At 39.7% G+C, this 22752-nt stretch overlaps 2 protein-coding genes across 2 annotated transcripts; both read right to left on the bottom strand.

The window, feature by feature from the left end:
• Positions 1–10836: 10836 nt before the first annotated feature.
• On the bottom strand, positions 10837–12089 carry LOC142177307 (uncharacterized). Its single transcript, XM_075245783.1, has 3 exons — positions 11352–12089; positions 11114–11298; positions 10837–11059 (listed from the first exon to the last, which is right to left on the bottom strand). The coding sequence occupies exons 1-3, from the start codon at positions 12087–12089 to the stop codon at positions 10837–10839; spliced, it is 1146 nt and encodes a 381-aa protein (XP_075101884.1).
• A 317-nt stretch (positions 12090–12406) lies between these two features.
• Positions 12407–13243, bottom strand: LOC142177302 (uncharacterized). The gene has a single exon (XM_075245779.1). The coding sequence runs from the start codon at positions 13241–13243 to the stop codon at positions 12407–12409; it is 837 nt and encodes a 278-aa protein (XP_075101880.1).
• Positions 13244–22752: the final 9509 nt, after the last annotated feature.

The following is a 22752-nucleotide window of genomic DNA, read 5'->3' as shown; positions in this document are numbered from 1 at the left end:
TTCGGCAGAGTTTCGACACTACTTGGACATTTGTTTTCTTTTTCTTTCTAAAAATAAGTAGTTATATCTCTACACTGCCATTTCCTCATCTTTTCACGATTTTCTAATTTGTGGAAAATGATGACAACATACAAAATCTTTTGAATTTTCATGCCTTGTTTTTATATGTATTTTTATTTGTTTATATTTATTGTTATTTTCAAAATGTGGCATGGGAAACATAAGGATTTCCAAGACATCTTGGATTTCGCAAATGTTCCCCATGCGCTTTTTCCAACATATGAAGCGTGGGGGACATATGGGAATTCCAAGACTTCTTGGATTCCACAAATGTTCCTCATGCGTTTTCCCAAAAAGCAAGCGTGGGGGACATAGAGAATTCCAAGGCTCCTTGGATTCCACAAATGTTCCCCATGCTTTGATTAAAATAACACCATGCTGGAAATGACCAAATGACCCATTCGCCCTTGACTAAATACAACATGTAGCACATAGGATGCCAAAAAGCTGGTCTATTATTTTCAGGTTGCTTGTCCTAGACGGACCCAACCCCTGTGTTGAGTCCCCTAAGTCAAATGCACATGATGCAAATAAACGTTCCTACTAGGGATCCGACATGTGGCTTTGTTATACTAGGTTCAGACCTGGGTATTTGTTCTAGACCTGGCTTACCCGAGCGGACAGCTCGAGCCGAGGGGGGGCAGCGTACCGGGAATACAGAAGCTTTACCGGCTTAGCAACTTGTCCGAACCTCGTTCTAAATTGGGATTTGACACTATACAGAAAAGAAGTCGTACGAAGTACACCCTTCTTCATGATTCAGAAGACTCAGAAAGGATATGGGTTTCGGCACAGTTTATATACAGTTCAAATAATATCAAAGCGGTAAAAGCAGCATTTAACACATTAGGCTCAAACATGTAAAAATCAGATAATAGATAAAGCCAAATAATAACAATTATTTTAAGCTCGAATTCTTAACCCTGAACCAGTGGTTCTGGGTCCAGTCCCCAGCAGAGTCGCCAGAGCTGTCACACCTCCTTTTTCCGCGCCCGGGGGGGGGGGGCGCAGGGGAGTTTTTTCCAATTAAAGGACAATCGAAATGGGATTGGTTTATTTATTTCAGAGTCGCCACTTGGGAGATTTAGGGTGTCCCAAGTCACCAATTTTAATCCCGAATCGAGGAAAATAATGACCCTATATTATAGTCTGCGTACCAGAAATCCGGATAAGGAATTCTGTTAACCCGGGAGAAGGTGTTAGGCATTCCCGAGTTCCGTGGTACTAGAACGGTCGCTCAATTGTTATATTTGGCTTATTTATCTGATTTTTAATACAATTATGAACCATGTGCAAATTTTAACCTTTAACCGCTTTATTAATTATTATTATTAAGAATGTGAACATCGCTTAAAATATATCTTTGGACTGTGTCACATGAAATGCACCACAATCCGAAACATATTTTATTTGATGTTTTAGGATTTGGATCTGGGTCGCATGAAATGCACACCCGAGTTTAAGAAAATTAAATTATTAAAGACGCGCCTAAAGCAACTAGCGCATTATTATTTTGCGGAGGCCGTGAAATTCGCTAAACAACCCTCCTGAATTCTAAGTAATTTTAAACAAGTATTTATTGAGGGCCCCACGATTTGTGTTGTTATTCGGCGAGGCTCATCTCATGCTTATTTTTTAAAAGGAATTTGCAACGTCATGGAAATGCATCTCATACCACGTCACAGTCAATGTACCCGTGATTAGAGGCACATTTCGATTTCGTTGAGATTTGGATTTGGGTCACATAAATGTGCACCCGAGTTTAGGGAGATAACGTTATTAAAGGCGCGCCTAAAGCAACTAGTGCATTATTATTTTTGGGTAGGGCCGTGAAATTTGCTAAACGGCTCGTCCCGGAATCTAAGTATTTGATATATACATTTAGAGGGCCCCGCAGCTTGTGCATTTTTCGAGGCTCGTCTCATTTTTATTAAAGGCAAACCTAAAAACAATTATGATTTTCTACCCATGACGTCATCTGAGGTTGAATGAGAACAACGATTCTAATAAGTAATAATATCCATGGTAAAATGAGAAAAAAAAACGATTCAACCAAGAAGACTCACAGACCGTTCATACGTTCTCACATTTGCTTTAAGCATGCGGTAACTATCCATAAAATAAACATTTTTTAACAAAATAACAAAATTGCATTCGACATTCATCAATATCAAATACTCTCATTCGCGTTGAATCATAACATGCGAAACGAACAAATGAAACAAAGGAACGAAGAACACCAACCTTCGAACCTCGACAATTCTAGAACGGCAAACAGTGCCTCCTACGGAACTCGAACCGGACTTCACTCGACGAGGAACAATGATGAAACCTCGGACGAACACCTCGACGTACCGGACCTCGAAGAACCAAAGTCGACCTCGATGGACTGCACGACGATAGTGAACAACCAACGACAACTGTGCTGATTGGCCGTCGACTGGTGGTGTTTGACGACGGGTAGCGGGGTTAAGCTGGATAGGTAACAATGGTGGGTCGTTTGGTGGTATTCCGGACGTGAAGATGGGTGTTTAATGGTGTTCCGACGTTGACGGATTAGGGTTCCTTGCTAAGTTTTTCTTGGTGAAGAAGAAACAGCTATGGAGGAGTGGTCATGGTCGACGGAACTGGCGTTGGTTTTGGACAGTCGACGATGGAGGGGGGGGGAGCTGGAGGTTGACGGTGAGTTTGGCAAGTGAAGCAGCGAGGATGGACTGCCGGCGGTTGTAGGATGCCTGGTGGTTTTTGCGTTGGGGGGGGGGGTAGGGATCGTTTACAGTAGATGTTTGGACGTGGGGGGTGGTGGTTATGGCGCTCGTTTGGTGGTGGTGCTGAACTGGGTTGGGGTCACGGGGTAGATGGAGCTTGCGGCAACGGCAATGGCGGTTGGCGACGGTCCTGTTTGGGTGGTCTGCTTGGTGCTGGTGTTTGGTTGGTGGTGTTCGTTGGTTGTTTGGTCAGTGAGGCGGAGAGGGAGCTGGTAGGAGTTGGTGGTTTTTCATTCGGGGGGGGGGGGGGTCGTCCAGTAGGGTTTTTTTTGTTCTTCAGGAAGAAGACGAGGAACAGTACCTCTTTCTTTCCAAAATTCAAAAATCCTTCCAAGTCTGTCCGTTCCTTTTTGCTTTTGTCCGTGTTTTGTAATGGGTTTTGCCCAGAAAAATGAGCCCACGCGTGGTGGGGTTAAAGGCATATGTTCCCCACGCGTGGTGGGGTTCCCCACGTGTCCTGGACACGGTTTATTATGGGCTAGGTCCGAAAATTAGGCCTAAAACCGGGTAGTTTGAACCCGAATATTATTCTTTTGCCCGGACCCGAGAAATAGGAACACGTTGCTTAACTAGTCCTATGTAAGCAAAATAACTACCGAAAATAAGACTAGTATTTAACAAAACTATATCTTTTTTTTTAAATATTTTTAAGGTTTTAAAATAGCTACAAAAATATTAATAAAACTATTTTTTTGTAATTTTCGTAAATATTAAGATAAAATATGAAGTACTATTTTTGTATTTTTTCAAAGTTAAAACGACTATAAAATATTAATAAAACCATTTTTTGTAATTTTCGTAAATATTAAGATAAAATATGAAGTAATATTTTTTGTATTTTTCAAAGTTAAAATAACTATAAAATATTAATAAAACTATTTTTTGTAATTTTCGTTTTTTAATAAAGACAAAAATATGAAATAATATTTTTTGTATTAAAATGACTTCAAAACATTAATAGAATTATATATATATTTTTTGTTAATTTTCGAATTTATATAAAGTATCAAAAATAAAGTGCAATTTTTGATTTTTTCAAGTTTATGAGGGATACATAAACTAAAATTTATATATATATTTTGTGATTTTTTTTCTTTTTGCAACGAAAATAAAGTAAAATAGTTAAAATAGCTATACTAGACCCAATTTCACATATTCACGCTAAAAATGTGAAAATTCTCAGGGAGGGTCAAAAATCACGTGCTTACACTACCACTTTAGCTTTCTCTAGTTTCACTGCAACAGTGCTTGACGACCCTTTCTCGGCTACCACAACTGGCTTATTGTCTACCCCTTTCAACTGGACCACTGATTTCCCACTAGTTACCTTCTCCTTTGAACTGGTTTCGCTGGAATGGATCATCATTACCATCTGCGAGGGTTTCTTAGGCTCCTCTCCTTTGTGTACCAACTCAATTATATGGGTCTCATGGTGAGCTGGCAGTGGATTATGATTGATATTTGGTGCTTCTGGGGCCTGGACCTCGATCGGATGAGTATCAATAAGCTCTTGCACAACTGTTTTCAGTTTCCAACACTTCTCTGTATCATGCCCAGGGGCCCCTGAACAATACTCACAACTCACCGAGTGGTCAAGATTTCTAGGAGGGGGATTTGGCATTTTAGGCTCAATTGGATTCAGCATGCCCAACTGCCTCAACCTGTGGAAAAGATTGGTATATGATTCCCCCAGTGGAGTGAAAGTCTTTTGCTTCTGTAACCTCTCATTCTTGAAGGCTTGGCTTGGTCGGAAACCCATTCCGAGGGGATTTTTGTAGGCTCTTGGGGGTGGATATATGTTTTGTGGAGCTGAATATGGATTTTGTGGAGCCGGCGCACGCCATTATGCGTGTGCCGGGGTTTGGGTATAGGTTTGTGCCTTATGGACGGAAAATGGGGATCTGGCGGTGGGTAGTATTGTTGTGGAGGGCTATATGGAGTGTGGGGGTAATTTTGGTGGTAGTGTCGGGGTTGGTTATAGTAGGGTGATGGGCCTCTAGATCCGAACCAGGCTCCGGACTCAATTGTCGCAACATCTTCTTTCTTCTTTTTCCCAAGTACACCCCCATTGCCGTTTTGGATAACCTGGGTGGTTCCCTTGATTGCTGAATAACTCATGATCTTGTTGAACTTAAGTCCCTCCTCGACCATGCCTCCCATTTTTACAACCTCATTAAAAGACTTGCCGATTGCGGACACCAAATGACCAAAGTAGGTCGGCTCTAAAGCCTGCAAAAAGTAATCAACCATCTCGCTCTCTTTCATTGGGGGATCTACCCTTGCTGCCTGCTCCCTCCATCGGAAACCATATTCTCTGAAACTTTCACTATGCTTCTTCTCCAGTTTAGCCAAGGACAGTCGGTCTGGAATAATCTCAAGATTATACTGGAAGTGACAAGCGAACGCTTGTGCCAGATCATCCCATGTGTACCATCTTCCGTGATATTGGCGGGTGTACCATTCCAATGCTGATCCACTCAAACTCTGACTGAAGTAAGCCATTAACAATTCATCTTTTCCTCTGGCTCCCCTCATCTTACTGCAAAAACCTCTTAAGTATGCTACTGGATCACCGTGCCCATTGTATAGATCCAACTTGGGAATCTTGAAACCTGGCGGCAATTGTACATTTGGAAACAAACATAGATCCTTGTAGGCCACACTTACTTGACCTCCTAATCCTCGCATGTCCCGGAATAATTGTTCTAGGCTCTTAACTTTCCTGAACATCTCCTCACGTTCGGGATATTTGGCTGGTCTCTCAGCTTCTCTCGGGATATCAGAATGTGGATTATAGGGGTAGGTTTTGGGAGCTTTGAAGGTGGGCTCCGGGGGGTAGTACTGGTTGTCCTGAGCTTGGAACATAGGCTCACTCGAGGATCTATGTAGTGCAGCTGGTGGAGATGCCACAAAGACAGGGGTGACTGGCGGAGGGGGGTATGGAATTGATTTTGGTAGTGGAGCTTGTGACATATGAGAAGTAGTGCCATTGTAATGTTGGTAAATGGGAAAGCTTGGATCGATGGCAGGATGATCCTGAGCCTGAGCCGGTGGTGGGGTGGAAGCAGGGTTAGCAGGGTAAGCTGGGGGTGATTGTCCTTTAGACCAGGCCTGATACATCTCGGTCATCTGTTGCTTAAGTTTGAGCATCTCCTCTTTCATTTTACTGACGTCCAACTCCTCTACCTCAACACTTGTGTCGACATCCGGGATAAACATGATTTCTGGTATTGGTCCTTTTGATCTGGTTTGGTAATGATAATGTGCTAGTATCCTCTAGATAAACTAACTGCTTGAATTCTCTACAAAACAACAAACTTGTTAGTTTTTAGAGTTTAACACATATACAATTACACGTTGGGATGCAATGCACCTAGGCAATTAACCATTTTCTATCATGCATTTGCTTCGGTTGCGTGCGTCATTCCGGCCTCTCATAATTGTGCCCCTTCTTTTAAGCTTCCTTTATTCTATCCTCCTTTATTTATTTTTCATTTCCCCCTTTTCTTTTTAGTGGTGGTCGAATCCTATAGAGATTGCCTACGTATCATGTCCCCGCATGAATCAGACCGTGCGTAGTTCTAGCAGATAAGTGCACAAGTAAACAGCTCTAAAAACAAATGCTTCCATTACAAAACTCAAAACTAACAAATTCCAAAAGACTAACAGATTCTGATGCAAAGATGAAATACAGACTCCGAAAATAAGCTATCATACTCCAACAAAAGGAAATACAGAACAGAAAGAAAATACAAACTCAACATGACTGACAGACTTTAATCGAAACGGAAATACAGACTTCATGAGAAATCATGAATACATCAATGCTCCTGGTGCCCGCGGGACATTATTCGGTCTCGCCGCGGGCTTATATGCAAGATCCCTTTGAAGTCGGTCCAAGTCACTCATTATCTGCTTAACAAATGTCATCACTGCTGCGAAGAAGGTAGTGCGAGTCATATCCTCACAGATCTGGTACTTCATAACGACGTAGTCGGCAATGTTTCTAATTCTCTCTCTTATGACGCCTTTTTCTTGTAACAAACGCCCAATCTGCTGGGCCCTGGCTTCCAAAGTTTGGTCGGCTATATGATTCTGCTCCTGAAGTTGTTGCAAGTCTATTTCTTATTGCGCCAAGGCCGTATAACAATGTTCCCTTCAACCCTGAAGTCTTTTGCCTGTTTGATCATTTTGTTTACTGTGGCGATGACCCTTTTCTTTAGCCCTGCAACCTCATTTCATACTTTTCTTTCAGCTGCTTAACCACACGTTCTCATTCTACCGAGTTTTCGGCCAATTGTTTTCGAGCCCTGGTTAATTCACTTTCTATTTTGTTCAGATCAAAATTATATTCGCCCACTTTCCGCCTCAGGTTATCTATAAGTTTTTCATCTTTGGCACTTCGGGCGGGGTTTTTTGCAGCTATTTTCATCTTTTGAATTTGGTCTCGAATGGCCTCATTTTCTTTAGCTAGTTTCTTTTTCTCCCCCTCATCTGCGGCGGCCTGCAGATTCTCAAACTGCAACTCCAGGACTTGCTTCTCCAATCTGCCTATTGTGGCCCTGTACTCATATTCTTTAGCCAACCAATCCTACTGTTCTTGCGACACCCCGACGAACTCCTGGAGATGGGGTCTCTTGGCCGGCCTCCCAAACTCGATTTCTCTCCTATACCAAGCAAGGTATCCCGACGAAACTTCACCTTTGGACCGATCACGTACACATGTATTTGCCGTTAAGTATTGACACTCGCTCCAAATTTGGCGGACTGTTGCTTCGTGAAATTGCCCGTTAGGCCAGATCTCGACCACTTGGCCACTAAGATCTTCATCTTTCAGAACTATTTGGCATCTCCCCAACTGCCTCAAAACTCGATACGGGGCATAGGGCTGGATACTCCTGAGTCCCATTAAAAGGAAATGGGGTCCAGTGGCTGGCATATATATGATTTCATCCAAATGTCCACTCTATTTGGCTTGCAGTGACGGAACGGAGGCGCGCTATCCACTCTGTAACCCCTTCTGGCAAGCTGATTCCATCAACCCTCATAGAAAATTCCTCTATGCATGTTTTCTCTGTCGACCCATAACTCATAAATTGAGGATGACGACATAGGTGTTCGATCATCCACATTTGCAGCAACACGTTGCACCCCTCAAAAAAGTCTCTCTCGGCTTTGCAGGCTGTGAGAGTGCGAAAGATTTCAGCTACTATCATGGGTGCGAGGGTGCTGTTGGCTTGAGTAAACAAAGTGCTGACAACCCCGGCTGCTCGTATGTCAATATTCCCATCTTTTCTAGGAAACACCAAAAGTTCCAAAAAGACCACCATAAATGCAAAACATCTATGTTCTTCCCACTTAAGGCGGTTTCCCTTGCTGCAGATTTTGTTTTCCGGCTTGTTGAACCCCCCTATATGACCATATCTGTTGTATATAAACTGCAAAGTACAAAAATCAGCTGCCAAGTTTGGGTTGTGGACCTCCCTACTTATTTTCAAAGAGTCTAGGAACCTGTGCACGACTATGGCCCTCGGAGCAATTAGGTACTTGTGTCTCAGAGGAACTTTGGGACCCCCAATATATCCGGCTATTTCTTCCAATGTTGGGGTAAGTTTAAAATTTGAGAAATGAAATACGTTGTGAGCCGGGTCCCAGAATGTGACCAATGACTTTATGATATCCCCTCTGGGATTAATTTTCAGCAACCCAGCGAGGCCTCCCAAGTATAGATTGACCGTGGCTCGCCCTGATTTGCCCAAGTCATCCCACCACATGTGCAACTCCAAAGGGATCTTGTTCATATTTGTTACTGGTAAATTCTGGCTTGTGCTCATTCTGCACATTTATTAAGGTGATTTTTTTTGGTAATTAAATTTTGTATTACCAGGGAAAATATTTACAAGTAAGTCAAAAAAGCCTTACAAGGTAACCTTCTTTCCTATACTTCACCCCCTCCCCATATGCTGTTATATACACTTATATCTAACTATTACACTGGGTACCAATCTAGTCTATGTAGTATCCCCGCTGTATGTTTGGTACTTCGACAATGTATCTCTTGAATGATCTTCTTACTCATTGCTTCCCAACCTGTCACCTTTGCTTGAAAAATTCTAGTATTCCTTTCTTTCCATACAAGGTATACTGTTGCTGCTGCTGCCATTTTATACAACTCTGCAACAACTGTATTTCTTTTAGTCTTCTTTTCAGCCCATCGTAGTTCCTCATCCCAACCAGCTACAGGTCTTCTAATTCCTTGCCATGTTAACAACGCGCTCCACAATGCTTTCGCATATGTGCATTCAAAAAACAAGTGTTGTGTAGTTTCATTGGCTTGGTTTCACAATACACACTTCTGATCCACCTGCAATCTCCATTTCTGCAATCTATCCTTTGTGTATAGCTTCCCATGAGCTGCCACAGTTAGAATAAATGTCCATCGTGGGCATCCTGTATTATGGCAGACTATCCTTCTCCAACTAACTTTTTCAAATCTTCCACGCAACCTGTGATATATGTTTTTGATTGAGCAGCTTTGCATATTCATGATGTCTTCATAGCTGAGTCCTGCATCCATGAATGTCTCCTTTACTTTTAAGATCTTATTCACTATTCACGATGCTTGTTTTAGTTGAACATCCCATATGTGTCTTCCTTTGATGTAGTAGCTATGTATCCACTGGATCCACAGTTTCTTTTTCTCCTTGCACAAATTCCAGAATTGCTTACAGATGGCAGCCTTGTTCCACACAGCTATATTCATAATGTTGAAGCCTCCTGCAGATTTAGGCAAGCAGACTTTCTCCCATGCCAGTAGAGCCTTCTTCGATATACTTCCTTCGCCAGTCCACAAAAAACTTCTACACATTGCTTCAATTAACTTTGTAATCTTTTTAGGCAACACAAAAACTTGTGCCCAGTATGTCTGTATAGAGAACAACACACTTTTTATCAGTTGGACTCTACCAGCATAAGATAGAAATTTGGCAGTCCATGACTCTATTCTTCCCATTATCTTGTCGATTAGAGGTTGGAACTGGGCTATGGATACTCTTTTTGAACTTAGTGGGGCACCTAGGTACCTTACTGGCAGCTTACCCTTTTGAATTCTTAGAAACTCTAGGATTTCCTCCTAATCAGCTTGTGATACTCCACCAAAGAAGATGGAACTCTTGTGTTTATTGATCATCAGGCCAGAAGCATTTGAGAACTCCATGAAGCATTGGAACAAGAGCTTTATTGAGCCTATATCACCCCTGCAAAACAATAAAAGGTCATCAGCAAATCCAAGCTGCAAGATTTTCATCTTTGCACACTTAGGGTGGTAGTTGAAATCTGGTATCTGGTTCAGTGTTTTGAGGCTTCTTGTTAAGTACTCCATTGCCAGCACAAACAAAAATGGAGACATAGGGTCTCCTTGCCTTAACCCCTTCTTGGCCTCAAATGGTTTTGTCAGGTTTCCATTTATCATCACAGTATAAGTCACAGTCTCTATGCATGTCATAACCCATTTCACAAATTTGTCAGGAAAAGCCAATGCATTTAGAACTTGCTCCATGAATGGCCATTATATTGAGTCATAAGCTTTCTGCATATCCAGTTTCATCATACATCTGGGTGATACTCCTCTTCTTCCATAGCCTTTCACTAATTCATGGCTTAGAATTATGTTATCAGTTATCACTCTTCCAGGCACAAAAGCTGATTGTGTGTTGTCTACTAAGTCCTCCATAACTTCCTGCAATCTCCTGGTTATAACCTTGGAGATCACTTTGTATAGAACTGTGCAACATGAGATAGGCCTATATTCTTTAATACTCACAGGGTTTCTGACTTTAGGCACTAAAGTTATTGCTGTGCAGTTGATAGGTTTATGCATATGTGTTGTTTCAAAGAATTCCAACACTGTTATATCCTCACCTACAATCTGCCAAGTCTTCTTGAAAAATAAGGCATTAAACCCATCATAACCAGGTGCTTTAAGGTCACTGATACCCTTCATGACTTCCTATACTTCCTCCTTGGAGACTGGCTTAATTAGCTGAACTTGTTGGTCTCTATTTAATGTTGTTCCCTGCTTCATGGTATTTGGATTGATGGCTGATATGTTGTCAGCTCTTGATCCAAGCAATTTTTTATAGTATCCTAGTATCTCTGCTTCTATATCTTCCTCCATCATGAGCTGAGTTCCCACTTCATTTGTTAAGCTTTGGATTCCATTCAAGTGATTCCTGTTCTTTATTTATGCATAGAAGTAGGCTGAATTAGAATCTCCCAACTTCAACCATTGCACTCTTGACTTTTGCATGTATATGCTTTCTTCTATCTTTCCCCATTTTTCTAATTCACCCTTCAGTTCTTTTTCTTTGTCAATTAGCTCTTTATTCTGCAGCTTTGAGCTCATTTCCTCTTGTATTCCCTGCAGCTCCCTCCTTATCTCTTTGATCTTTCCATCGACCCCTTTGTAATGCTGAGTATTTAGGCTCTTGATAGCTTCTTTTACACTTTAAGATTGTTCCATACTGTCTGCATTCTACCATTTGTGCTCCTATCCTTCCAAGCTTCTTCAATGTGTTGCATGAATTGAGGGTGGTCAGCAATACAGTTAAAGAACTTGAAAGGCCTATTCTTCTTTCCTTGTTCCTGACAGATTTCTAGCTTCAGTGGTGAGTGATCAGATACCATTGGTTCCAGCACCTGAACTTTCACATTTGGCATTGTCATCGTCCAAGTAGTATTTACAAGTCCCCTGTCAATTCTGTTATAGGTATGATTATTAGTCCAGGTGTAGTTCCTCCCCACATACTGCAGCTCATTCATTCCTGTATCCCTCATATACTCCTTAAAATCTTTTGTTTCCATATCTTGGACCTCTGTACCACATAGTCTATCTTGTGGATGTACAACAGAATTATAGTCTCCCATAGCTAGCCAAGGTCCTTGTTGTATGCTGTGGATTTGCCTCATCTTGTCCCATAGCTTCAACCTGTCTTTAACAGTATATAATCCATATATTGCTGAAAAACCAAACATAACAGCTTTTGCAATAACTCTGACTTGACCATGTATCAGTTGCTCCTCTATTTCCACTGGCTCAAAAGTGTATATCCTAGGATCCCACATGAGCCAGATTCTGCTTTTATGGTTTATACTTGAGTTGGAAATCCATTCCCAACCAGGTGCTAGCTTCTTTATCATTGCATTCTCTTTTTGATTTTTTACTCTATGCTCTACTAATGTTATTATTGCATTATTATTCATTTTTATAAATTCTTTTATATCCTTTTGCTTATAAGTCTTATTCAGTCCCCTCACATTCCAAGTTATCACACTCATACAGGTATAAAGTATGGGTGGTGATACAACCCCTGCACCTCTGAACTCCTCTCTTGCATTGTACTTGTACCTGGCTCATCATATGTTTGATTTATTGCTAGGCTTTGGAATCCATTGCTTCCCAATATCTCCTGATCCTCAGCTTGTTTAGCTTTAGCTGCCCTTGCTGCTAATTTTCCTAGGACAGTTATCCACCCCTCTTCCTTTCTCTGAGCATCATTGTTTATTGGATCTGGTTCACTCTATTGATTAATCACTGCTGCTTCCTGCTGTACTTCAGCCTTCTTCACATTATCATGTTGTCTGTCAGTTCTGAGCCATACTTGCTTATTTTTTATGATCTTCCTCTGCTGCACCACTCTTTGGAGTTGTACTGTTTTAATCTCTGCACAATCATGTCCAATTTTCAGACATTTTGTGCAGTATTTTGGCTCCCAATCATAGGTGACTTCCTGCTGGATTAAGCTCCCCTTATGATCTTGTAGCTTCACATATCTAGGTAGAGGCTTTGTGATGTCCATTTCTATCAGCATACGTGCATAAGAAATCCTAACTGAACAAGTAGTACATTCATCTGCATATATTGGATTTCCCAATGTGCTGCCTATCTTACATAAAGCTTTCATGCCCCAGCAATTTATGGGTAAGTTTGGAAACCTCACCCATAGGGGAATGGATTTCAGGACCTCATCATGTACATTAAAATCATCTGACCAAACCTTCATTATCATAGGCTTGTTATTAATCGTATGTGGCCCAGAGTACAACACCTGATCCCTCTCCTCTAAATTAGTGAACCTTATTACAAAATATCCTTCATTATGGTAGAAGATTTGTGGTTTCACTGAAAACTTACCCACTGAGGTCAGAAATCGATCCATAGCTCCAATTGTAGGTGTTTCCCCAATCACATATAAAACAATAGCAGAACTCCATTTCTCAGTTTCTAGTTCAACATCTTCAATTTCTAGCTTCGCGATTTTTTCCCCATTTTGAACTGTTGGAGCTATGTACTGTAAGTTCATCCCTTTCATAGCCAATTTGTTCCCTGCAACCACGTTTGCCCAGGATTGGTCCATGGTCATCTTCCTTGCTTCTCCTTGCTCGCCGTCTTTAACAGTACCTAAGCTGCATGGTACTGTTACATTCTTATCTGTTTCACTCCTTGTGTTTGTACTTCCTTTTGCCCAGATCCGTCAATTATAGCTCGCTCAGCTGCGGGAGTAGCTATAATTTCCTTCGATTTGCCTTTGCCCAGTGATAGATCTGCATCTACTCTATTTAGCTCACTTTGCATGCTTCTAGGAGTACAGTTTTCACTCGGCTCCTCGATTTGTAACCCTTTTGGTGACACAAACAGCTCCAGCACAGCACTCCTTGTTTCCGTTGATCGCTGATCATTCACAGGTATCTTCGTCTGGTTCTGCTTGGGTTTGCCTCTCCCTCCCATGGCTTCCAAGCGCACGTTAGTAAAGCCACGTTAACGTGCGCCAAGAGAGAATGTTGTTAACTGTTTATTGCTAATTCCCTAGTTTATTAAGGTGATTAATCATGATTTACTCTATTTTGAATCAAAACTGACCCTTTTTCAGATTTTTTTTCTAAAACCAAAAGCCCAACTTTGCAAATACGGCCTTTCAGCACTTCCGGAGGGAAATTTTAAGGTTGTGCCTGCTAATTGGCCAAAAATTGGAAAAAGACCAAAGGTGGTTGTTTATGCGAAATCATCCTTCCAGCGTCCCTTTCGGGAACATTCGGCTATTTGTGATAAAAACGGCATCACCTTACCTATTTACAGTAAAATAATTTTTTTTTCTTCGTTTTGGGCTATTTTTGGCAAAAAGAAGTTGGACCCGATGAGAGTTGCCTACGTATCCCACACCCTGTGAGAATCAAACTGACGTAGTTCGGCAAATAAAACAAACTATTTTTGAAAACAAGATTCTTTTTTCATTTTATTGGAAAAATAAACAAACTATTTTTGAAAACAAATCTTTTTTCTTTTCCTTCTCCTTTTTTTCTTTTTCTTTTTTAAAAATTTTCTCAAAACTTCGGCAGAGTTTCGGCACTATTTGGACATTGGTTTTTTTCAAAACAGGTGATTAACTCTCTTTAACCCTCATACTGCTATTTCTCTTTCCTCAAAATATTCAAAAGCCGGTCAGCATGCAAGTCCGAAGCAAATAAATGCACAAGTAGCAAGTAAGATGCATCAGGATGGTCTTTTTCATTTTTGGTACACCTGTCCTAGACAGACCCAACCCCTGTGTTGAGCCTCCAAAGTCAAATGCACATGATGCACACAAACGTTCCTATTAGGGATCCGGCATGAAGCTGAGTTATTCTAGGTTCAAAGCCTGGGTATTTGTTCTAGACTGTGTACCCGAGCAGACAACTCGAGCCGAGGAGGGGGCTACGTACCGGGAACCAAAAGGCCATCCGACTTAGTAACTTGTCCGAGCCTCTTTCTTATTTCAAGGTATGACACTAACAGAATAGGGAGTCTCGACCAATGAGCACATCCTCGAATGTGAGAAGAGAAGGGTTTCGTAGCAGTTTATATACAGTTCAGATAATATCAAAGCGGTAAAAACAGTATTTAGCACATTAGGCCCAAACATGTAAAAATAAGATAATAAACAAAGCCAATTATAACAATTATTCCAAGCTCGAATTCTCGAACCCTGAACCAGAAGTTCTGGGTTCCAGTCCCAGCAGAGTGCCAGGCTGTCACACCTCCTTTTTTCCTACACCCCGGAAAGGGTATAAGGGAGTTTTTTCCAATTAAAGTGACAATCGAAATGGGATTATTTATTTATTTATCAAATTCAGAGTCGCCACTTGGGATAATTTTATGGTGTCCCAAGTCACCGGTTCAAATCCCGAATTGAGGAAAAGATTGACTCTGTTTTACAGTCCGCGAACACAGAAATCCAGGTAAGGAATTCTGTTAACCCGGAGAAGGTGTTAGGCATTCCCGGGTTCCGTGGTTCTAACATGGTCACTCAACTGTTATAATTGGCCTATTATCTGATTTTAATACATGTTTTAGCCTATGGTTCAATTTTAACTTATTAACCTCTCTTATTCATTTTTAGGAAGATTGCAACGTCATTTAAAATATGTCTTGAACCACGTCACATAAATGCACCCGCGGTCCATGACACATTTTATTTAACGTTGTTGGGATTTGGATTTGGGTCACATGAAATGCACACCCGAGTTTAGGAAGGTCATTTCAAATTACGCGCCTAAAGCAACTACGCATTTTTCAACTTTGCGAGGGCCATAGAAAATTCGCTAAATGGCATGCCTCGAATTCTAAGGATTTAAAATTAATTAAATGAGGGCCATGAGTTTTGATGTTTTATTGTGGATGGAGTGGTATAAATTGATAAGTACAAAAGGCCTAAAGAAATGGGTAAGCTACATGTATATCACCGGAGCCTTTTGTTATAGCATACTACAATTCAGAAAGGTGGAGTTGGCATTTATGTGAAAATAACAAAAGACAGGTGCCAGCTTTGGGTTCATCTCCATATCATCTTCAAAAGACCGACTTTCGTTTTCAAATTCTAGAAAGAAACTAACAAAATTTTATAACAAAATAATGAATCTTAAATGACCATATGAGCACAAAAAAACCATACTGAGAACTATTCGGATGAACCAGAAGGAACAAAACAAACATGGACATACAAAAATGCATTTTAAACTTGATTATAACAAAGAACACTTAAAGTAATTAATTTATTTAACACTATGCTAAAGAGAAAGTTGTAGTATCACCACTATAACTTCTACAGTACCATTTTGAAGCAGAGGAAGTTGAATCTTCATATGGTTAATTTAAGAAAATATGCAGCCAATAACATAAACTAAAGATAAGATCCTTCCACTAACGCAATCTATTTTTTTTTACATCTTAAAGTTGACAAATTGTTCAACTTCACATACATCTTTAAATTTCAAAATATGAACATGGTGCTACATGAGCTTGAAATCTAAATGTAAACAAAACAATACCTGCTGGTTACAAGTCATGAGCCAAGAAAAAAAAAGTAAAAAAAAAAAACGAGACAGGGTCATGAATATACTAAAATAACGTTAACATTTGCAAATATCAATTCACTCAATCAAAGAAACATCATTCATGCGAACAGATTAAATACGAAAGAAACTTTATCAAAAGAACCAAATCAATCTGCTTCTTCTTCAATAAAGATGCTCCGACATTTTTTAACTCAAGAGCTTGAATTACATACCTACAAGAGAGTGAATTCAAATGAATAAAATCTGAAAGTTGTAGAGTCAATACAGCAGCAACAACAAAATCTCTATCAACTCTTCTTCAAACCCAAGATTCAAGGCCCGAAATATTGAAAGAAAAATTTAATGAAAATTTTCAACCTAAATTTCTCTCCTCCCCCTCTCTTCTTTTTTTTCCTTCCTCTCAAATTTTTTCTTCTATTTATAGCAAAATTTTCGAGATTTTTCAGATTTTTTTTTTTAAAAAATATTTTATTATTTTTTAATTAAAAGAAATCCCACTTACAAATTGCTTTTATTTTTTTTATAAAAAGAAATCCCACCTTTATTTACTTTTATTTTTTAAATTCCAACTTTAATTACTTTTATCTTATTTAAAATCCCACTTTTTTTACTTTTTAAAAGAAAATTCCACTTATTTAACTTTTCTTAAAAAAACAATCCACTTTCTTTTGCTTTTCTTTTAAAAATGCTACTTTCTTTTACTTTAAATTTTTTTAATTTTCAGATACCTTTATATTTATTTTTTAATTCCAACTTTCTTTTACTTTTTATTTTTTAAAAATTTCCACAAAACTTTACTTTTATTTTTTTAATTTTCTACTTTCTTTTACTTTTTAAAAGAGAATTTCACCTACTTTTAATTTTATTTTTTTTATTCAATACTTCCCTTTTTCTTATTTTTTAAATCACTCCTGAAAATTAAAAAAAGATTAATATTTTTTCGGAATTTTTTTATTATATTAAAATAAAAATAAAAATAAAATAATATTAATAGTAATAATTCACCTTTTAAATTTTGTATTTTTACCCTATAATAAAAAGTGTAACAAAGCTAAAAATTGTAGGTTAAAACCCCTAAAATATTTACATAGAAGAAGTGATAAAAAATTAAATATTATCAAAAATTAGGTGCTCACACATAGTTCCATAATTACTACTGAACCCTGATTTTTACCTTATTTGTTGCCTGTTTTTAAAACTATAAATACATTGCTCTTTCATTAACACAACACACGAATACATTGGTTCAAAGCTCTCCCTCTCTCACACTCAAAACTTTTTGCTCTCTTTCTGTGTTACCTACTACTGTTCTAAGTTAGCCGGCTGCAAGCCAAGGCTAACTATTGTGTTTCCTTCACTTTGTGCTTACTGTCTTTTTCACTGTATGTTCTGATTTCGATTCAAGTTTCAAAAACAATATGCTTCTTTTACTGCTTCAGTTTGTCATATGTTTCTGTCTATGGTTTTGTTGATCAACCTGCAACTAACATGTCTACTTTATTGTCCTCTTTACTGTCCTCTTTACTGCATGCTTCTGAATATGTCTAACCCCTTAGGATTAGCCTGCTTATGAACCCTTTTGTAGCATACCTCAATGTGACTCTACCTTACTTATGTTTCTCTGATTTCTGGCATGCACCTTTCTGTGCAAAGTAGTTGGCCATCCTAAGTTTGTCTGATTTTGTGTTAATTCTAAAGTTCATGTTGTACCTTAATTCCTCGAACCCCTTTTAGGACTTCTCTGATTCTGTGCCTATGTGCATCTTTGCCTACTATGTGTTCACCATTAGGTGCTCTATACTTGTCCCCAATCCCCCATTGCCCCCGAGTGAATGTTTGTGGTGCTAAACCTGTTTTGATTCTGTGTCTTTGGGTGCTGATGAACCTCTTTTGGTTCTGTATTTGTTGATCACCTTACTCTTTTCAAAACTGTATTATTGAATAACTTCCTCTGTTGTTTTTACAAAATTCAAACAAGTCTCTTTTCAAATTGTTTTCCTACTTAAATCTTTTTCAAAACTATGTCAAGCACTCTCACATCTACTCTTAGGTTCTGCCCCTCTAATATATGACTGCTTAGGGATCCCTATGAGATTCCTCTAAACTCTGATACATTAGAACTGGCCCTTCCACACTGCACTTACTTAACTATGATTATGAAATCTGGGTGTGAGCACTGCCCGGGATCCCTTGAGGTCCTTAGGGAACTCTGACACACCCGGATCTCATTCGACATTGGTTTGTAATAATTGTTGTAAACAGATGTTGGGGATGACTAGTAAAAAGGGAAGGGTAGCTACACATGTTATAGATATCAAAAGGTAGAAACCATTCTTTTAGGTTTACATTCTCTATATGCGCAATAGAATCCATGTTTAGGACTAATACGTCCAAAGCATATCATGCATTAGATACCATGCTCCCTAGGTTTTATGTATACTGTTTTTGGAATTTCACTTTGACATTCTTGTTATCATTTAGAAATCCTGTTTCTAGGATAAACGACACTAAATAAACTGTTGCTCCTGCACACTTGAAATCATGCTCTATAATGCTATAACCTTCTATGCATTTAGAAATCCTGCTTTAGGAAACTCTGCAATCATGCTATGCATTTAGAAATCCTGCTTTAGGAATCCTGCATATAAATCACTTTGTGTGCATATTAGATACCCTATTTTAGGATATCGTTCACACCCGCTCAGACTACACCTAGTTAAACTACTGATGCATGAAAAGGGATATAAATAGTCTCACCCTGTCTTTAAACAAATTGGTAATGATCTTGTATTTTGTGATACCTAGAACGGCATGATTAGGTAAAACAATTTATAATATTTTCTTTAATAATTCTGGTAACAACTATGCACTGTCCCACACCTAGGCAAGCCTTAGGTAACCAATTCTTATAAGTCTAAAAACTGCCTCTTTGTGTTTGTTGTTTAATGTTTAACAGGCTTAAAATCAGTAGGCAAACTGATGGGGCCCCTGCTTCTGAGTTATAAACCAATCTGCATATCTCTTATGTTCTGATACTCACCTAGACATCATGTCTTAGGATCCTATTTAATAATACTGCCCTTGTTTGTGTTTCAGTCGTGATGTTTACATGTATTATCTGTGGAGGTGAACCTGAGCCTCTTATCTGCTATTTCATGCTTTTATTTGTTGAAGTTCTATGTGTTCTTGCTTGTCGCCTTAGTATTTTCACCTTTAAACCTTAGGGGTCTGTCTAGAACTGTCATAGGTAGAGGTCTTAACCTCCTCTAGGACCATTAAGAAGGGACATGTAACATCAAGCAATAGAGATCACTAACCAACGCTCACTTTAATAACCGCTAAGGGGTGGGAAGGGTAGATATGGATATGATGACTACACGCTAATATCACGTGTAGCCCCTCATTGAGGAGTGTTTACCGGACATTGCATGGGGTGATCCTGTAAGCTAACCAACCTAGGACCCCTCCTTCCCAAAAATTCTTTTGCTTAAACTTTTCCTATATGTATATAATTTGTTTAAGCTTTTCCTTTGTCTCATTATTTGAGTCATGTAATGTCCAAACCTGCTCTTATTTATAATTATGTGTTTAAAACTATTTATTTGTTAATGGACTAGTTCATAAGTTAAGTACGGCCGGACCCACCGTTGTGGACCAAGAGGGGTGCCTAACACTTTCCCCTCAAGGTTATTTCAAGCCCTTACCCTAAATTTCTGGTAATGCAAACTAATCCAAGAGTTAATCGCTCTGGGTGTCCTAACACACTATAATCTGTTAGGTGGCGACTCTTCAAAATCCCAAATTCCAAAAGGAAACGAGTTATTACCCCCATGAATATCGAAATCCGAACTTCTATCCGCGGAGGGAAAAAAGGGGGCGTGACAGCATGGCGACTCTGCTGGGGATACCTTTAGGCTCTTACCATAATGAACTTGTCTTTTGTGAATCAGTCCAAGCATGTTTTACCCCGTACCCTTTCCCCTTATTTGAATTTAACTGTCGATTTTAAACATTTATGTTTCTTTTATTCATGAAACTGACTTGTCTCTTTATTTTCCTTTTTTGTAACTGTATTTCAATTATTTAAATACTGTATTTATTTTTCCAATGCAAATACCTGACTACATGCTATTTATTGCTGCATAAATCATGCTCCACATCATATTCCACTCGTGCGTATCAAATCCTATAGCAACGCTTAATGAGTGGTTGCGCTCTTTCTATTTATTACCCTTAAATTCGGAAAGACTTATTTGCGGTAAAACCAATCGACCAGCGGTGTAGTCGATAGTTCCGTGCTTTTCCCCCTCAAGTTGTCCGCTTGAGGGTACAGGTCTAAAACCCCATAGTAACCTTACTCTGATCGAAATTGTGCATGCGTCATGGTCAAACCTATTCGGATCAATTATGTTGTCCACATAATGATCCTTTAAGATGAGCCTTATCCAAAGTCCAACGGGGTTTCTATAATCCCAATGGACACAACCACGTTCTGTGCATTAATTTGGAGAACTAAATGCCAATATGCTAATCATGAATGTATAAATAGTCGAGTCTGGTGGGGGAGAAAGGCCTAACCCTTTTGTTTTGCAGAAAATGAGGCACGAGGTCCCCAAATTCGGTATGGTTAGCAACATTCCACCATTACTGCTAGATTGGTGGGAGGACCTTTCCTCAAGTGACAAGAAACATGTAAGAAAGTACCTGGGTAACTTGCCTTCTCTACTAGACATTGAGACAAACAAAAGGTTAATTGAGGATGCCACTTTATTCTGGGACAGTGAGATGTCTGTGTTTCGTTTCGGCGACATAGAAATGACACCACTTCTAGAAGAAATTGGAGGGCTTGCGAGATTGACTTTGGATAGTCCCGGGATATTGGTGCCAGAAAATTGTACCGGTAAAGGGTTCTTAAAGGTGATGGGGTTGAAGAAGAATGCTGACCTAATATGCCTGAAGGAATCTTATATATCCTTCGAATATCTGTATGAGAGGTATGGTCATAGCAAGTCCTAGCGTACCTACCATGATGAGATCTCTCTCACTTCTCTGGGTCACATCCACCACAGAGTGTTCGTGTTCATTGTATGCTTCTTGGGCCTGATAGTGTTCCCAATAAAAAGGAAAAGAATCCACACTAGGTTGGCCATGGTCGCCAAGGCTTTGATGGAAGGGATCAATAGACAGACATATGCTATAGTCCCCATGATCATAGCCGACATCTACAGGGCTCTGGAGCTCTGCCAAAGAGGGGTCAAGCAATTCGAGGGTTGTAACTTGTTGGTGCAATTATGGTTGTTAGAACATTTTTCAAAAGGGTCATTACCGCCAAGAATTTTCGCGAAGGGCTTGGAACGACCATATTGCCTTCCATCACCTCAAGCAGATCACTTACATTCCAGATAGATTTGCTCAGCCAGAAAGTGCCAAAGAATGAGTAGAGTTCTCAATCTGACCGATGAACAAGTGTAATGGATGTTTGAATGGTTCCTAACAAATGAATTCATCATCAGATCTAGGGACGCTCCATACTTGGTGCTGATTGGGTCGAGAGGGATATACCCTTATGTCCCTGTCTGAGTTATGAGGCAAGCAGGCAGGAAACAGGTTGTACCCAGGGTTGCCAAGATGAGCCATTTCAGGGCAGACTTTCAAGACGATGACGTCCCATACAAGTGCCATGCCCACCACATGTGGCACTACAAAATCATTGTGGAAAAGAATATCGTCGAGTCAGACATGTATCATGCAGGGTGTGAGCCTCTCTACCCAGCATGGTTGGAGGACAATATGAAGGGGATGTTGATGCCAGGAACTGGTCGAGGGAATAGGATCATAGACGAGGAAGCTGAGGCTCAAGTCAAATACAATAGGCTGCGCAAGAGGGTCCACGACTCTGAGAATGAGCACCGGGAAATACATGAGAGGAATGTGAGGTTGATTGAAGAATGGAAAGAGATGGCAGTCACTTCCAACAGGAAACTGGAATATCTGGAGTGAGGAATAGTGGAGCTGGAAGGCAAAGTCATAAAGAGGATCGAGGATTGACAGAACGTTGAAGGAGCTGAAGGAGGACATCTGGCCAGAGCCTACTTGCTGCTGGGTTTGCATGAGCTAGGGGACCTATATGATGGAGTCAGGAAGATCGAATCTGGTAAAGGTCCTTCTGGGACCAAATAGACTAGATTTATTTGCTTTCCTAAAATGTAATAAAGCCAAGTGCCAATAGTGACTTATTTTTTATTATCTTAGTGTCGTTTTGGGGTTCGTCCATTTTTATATTATGAAATGAAGCATCTATTGGCATTTAAAGTTCTCCAAATTTATTTGTCACTAGGCCTACCTCGGGCACAACGAGGTTCCCAAAGTAGGACATGAAATTACATTTTCGCAATATGTTTTTAAATACTGCAAACATTTCAGAATTCTCACTAACTTGTTACCTTTTTGTTTTTCCTTATTTTGATTATTCCCATCCCCTTAGGTTGGTTCACTCATACTGGCCTCATCTGCGTACCACACCAGATCTAGAGGC

Source organism: Nicotiana tabacum, chromosome 3 (assembly GCF_000715075.1).
Source record: "Nicotiana tabacum cultivar K326 chromosome 3, ASM71507v2, whole genome shotgun sequence".
Classification (NCBI taxonomy): Eukaryota; Viridiplantae; Streptophyta; class Magnoliopsida; order Solanales; family Solanaceae; genus Nicotiana; species Nicotiana tabacum.
This window is presented reverse-complemented; position numbering and strand designations above follow the sequence as displayed.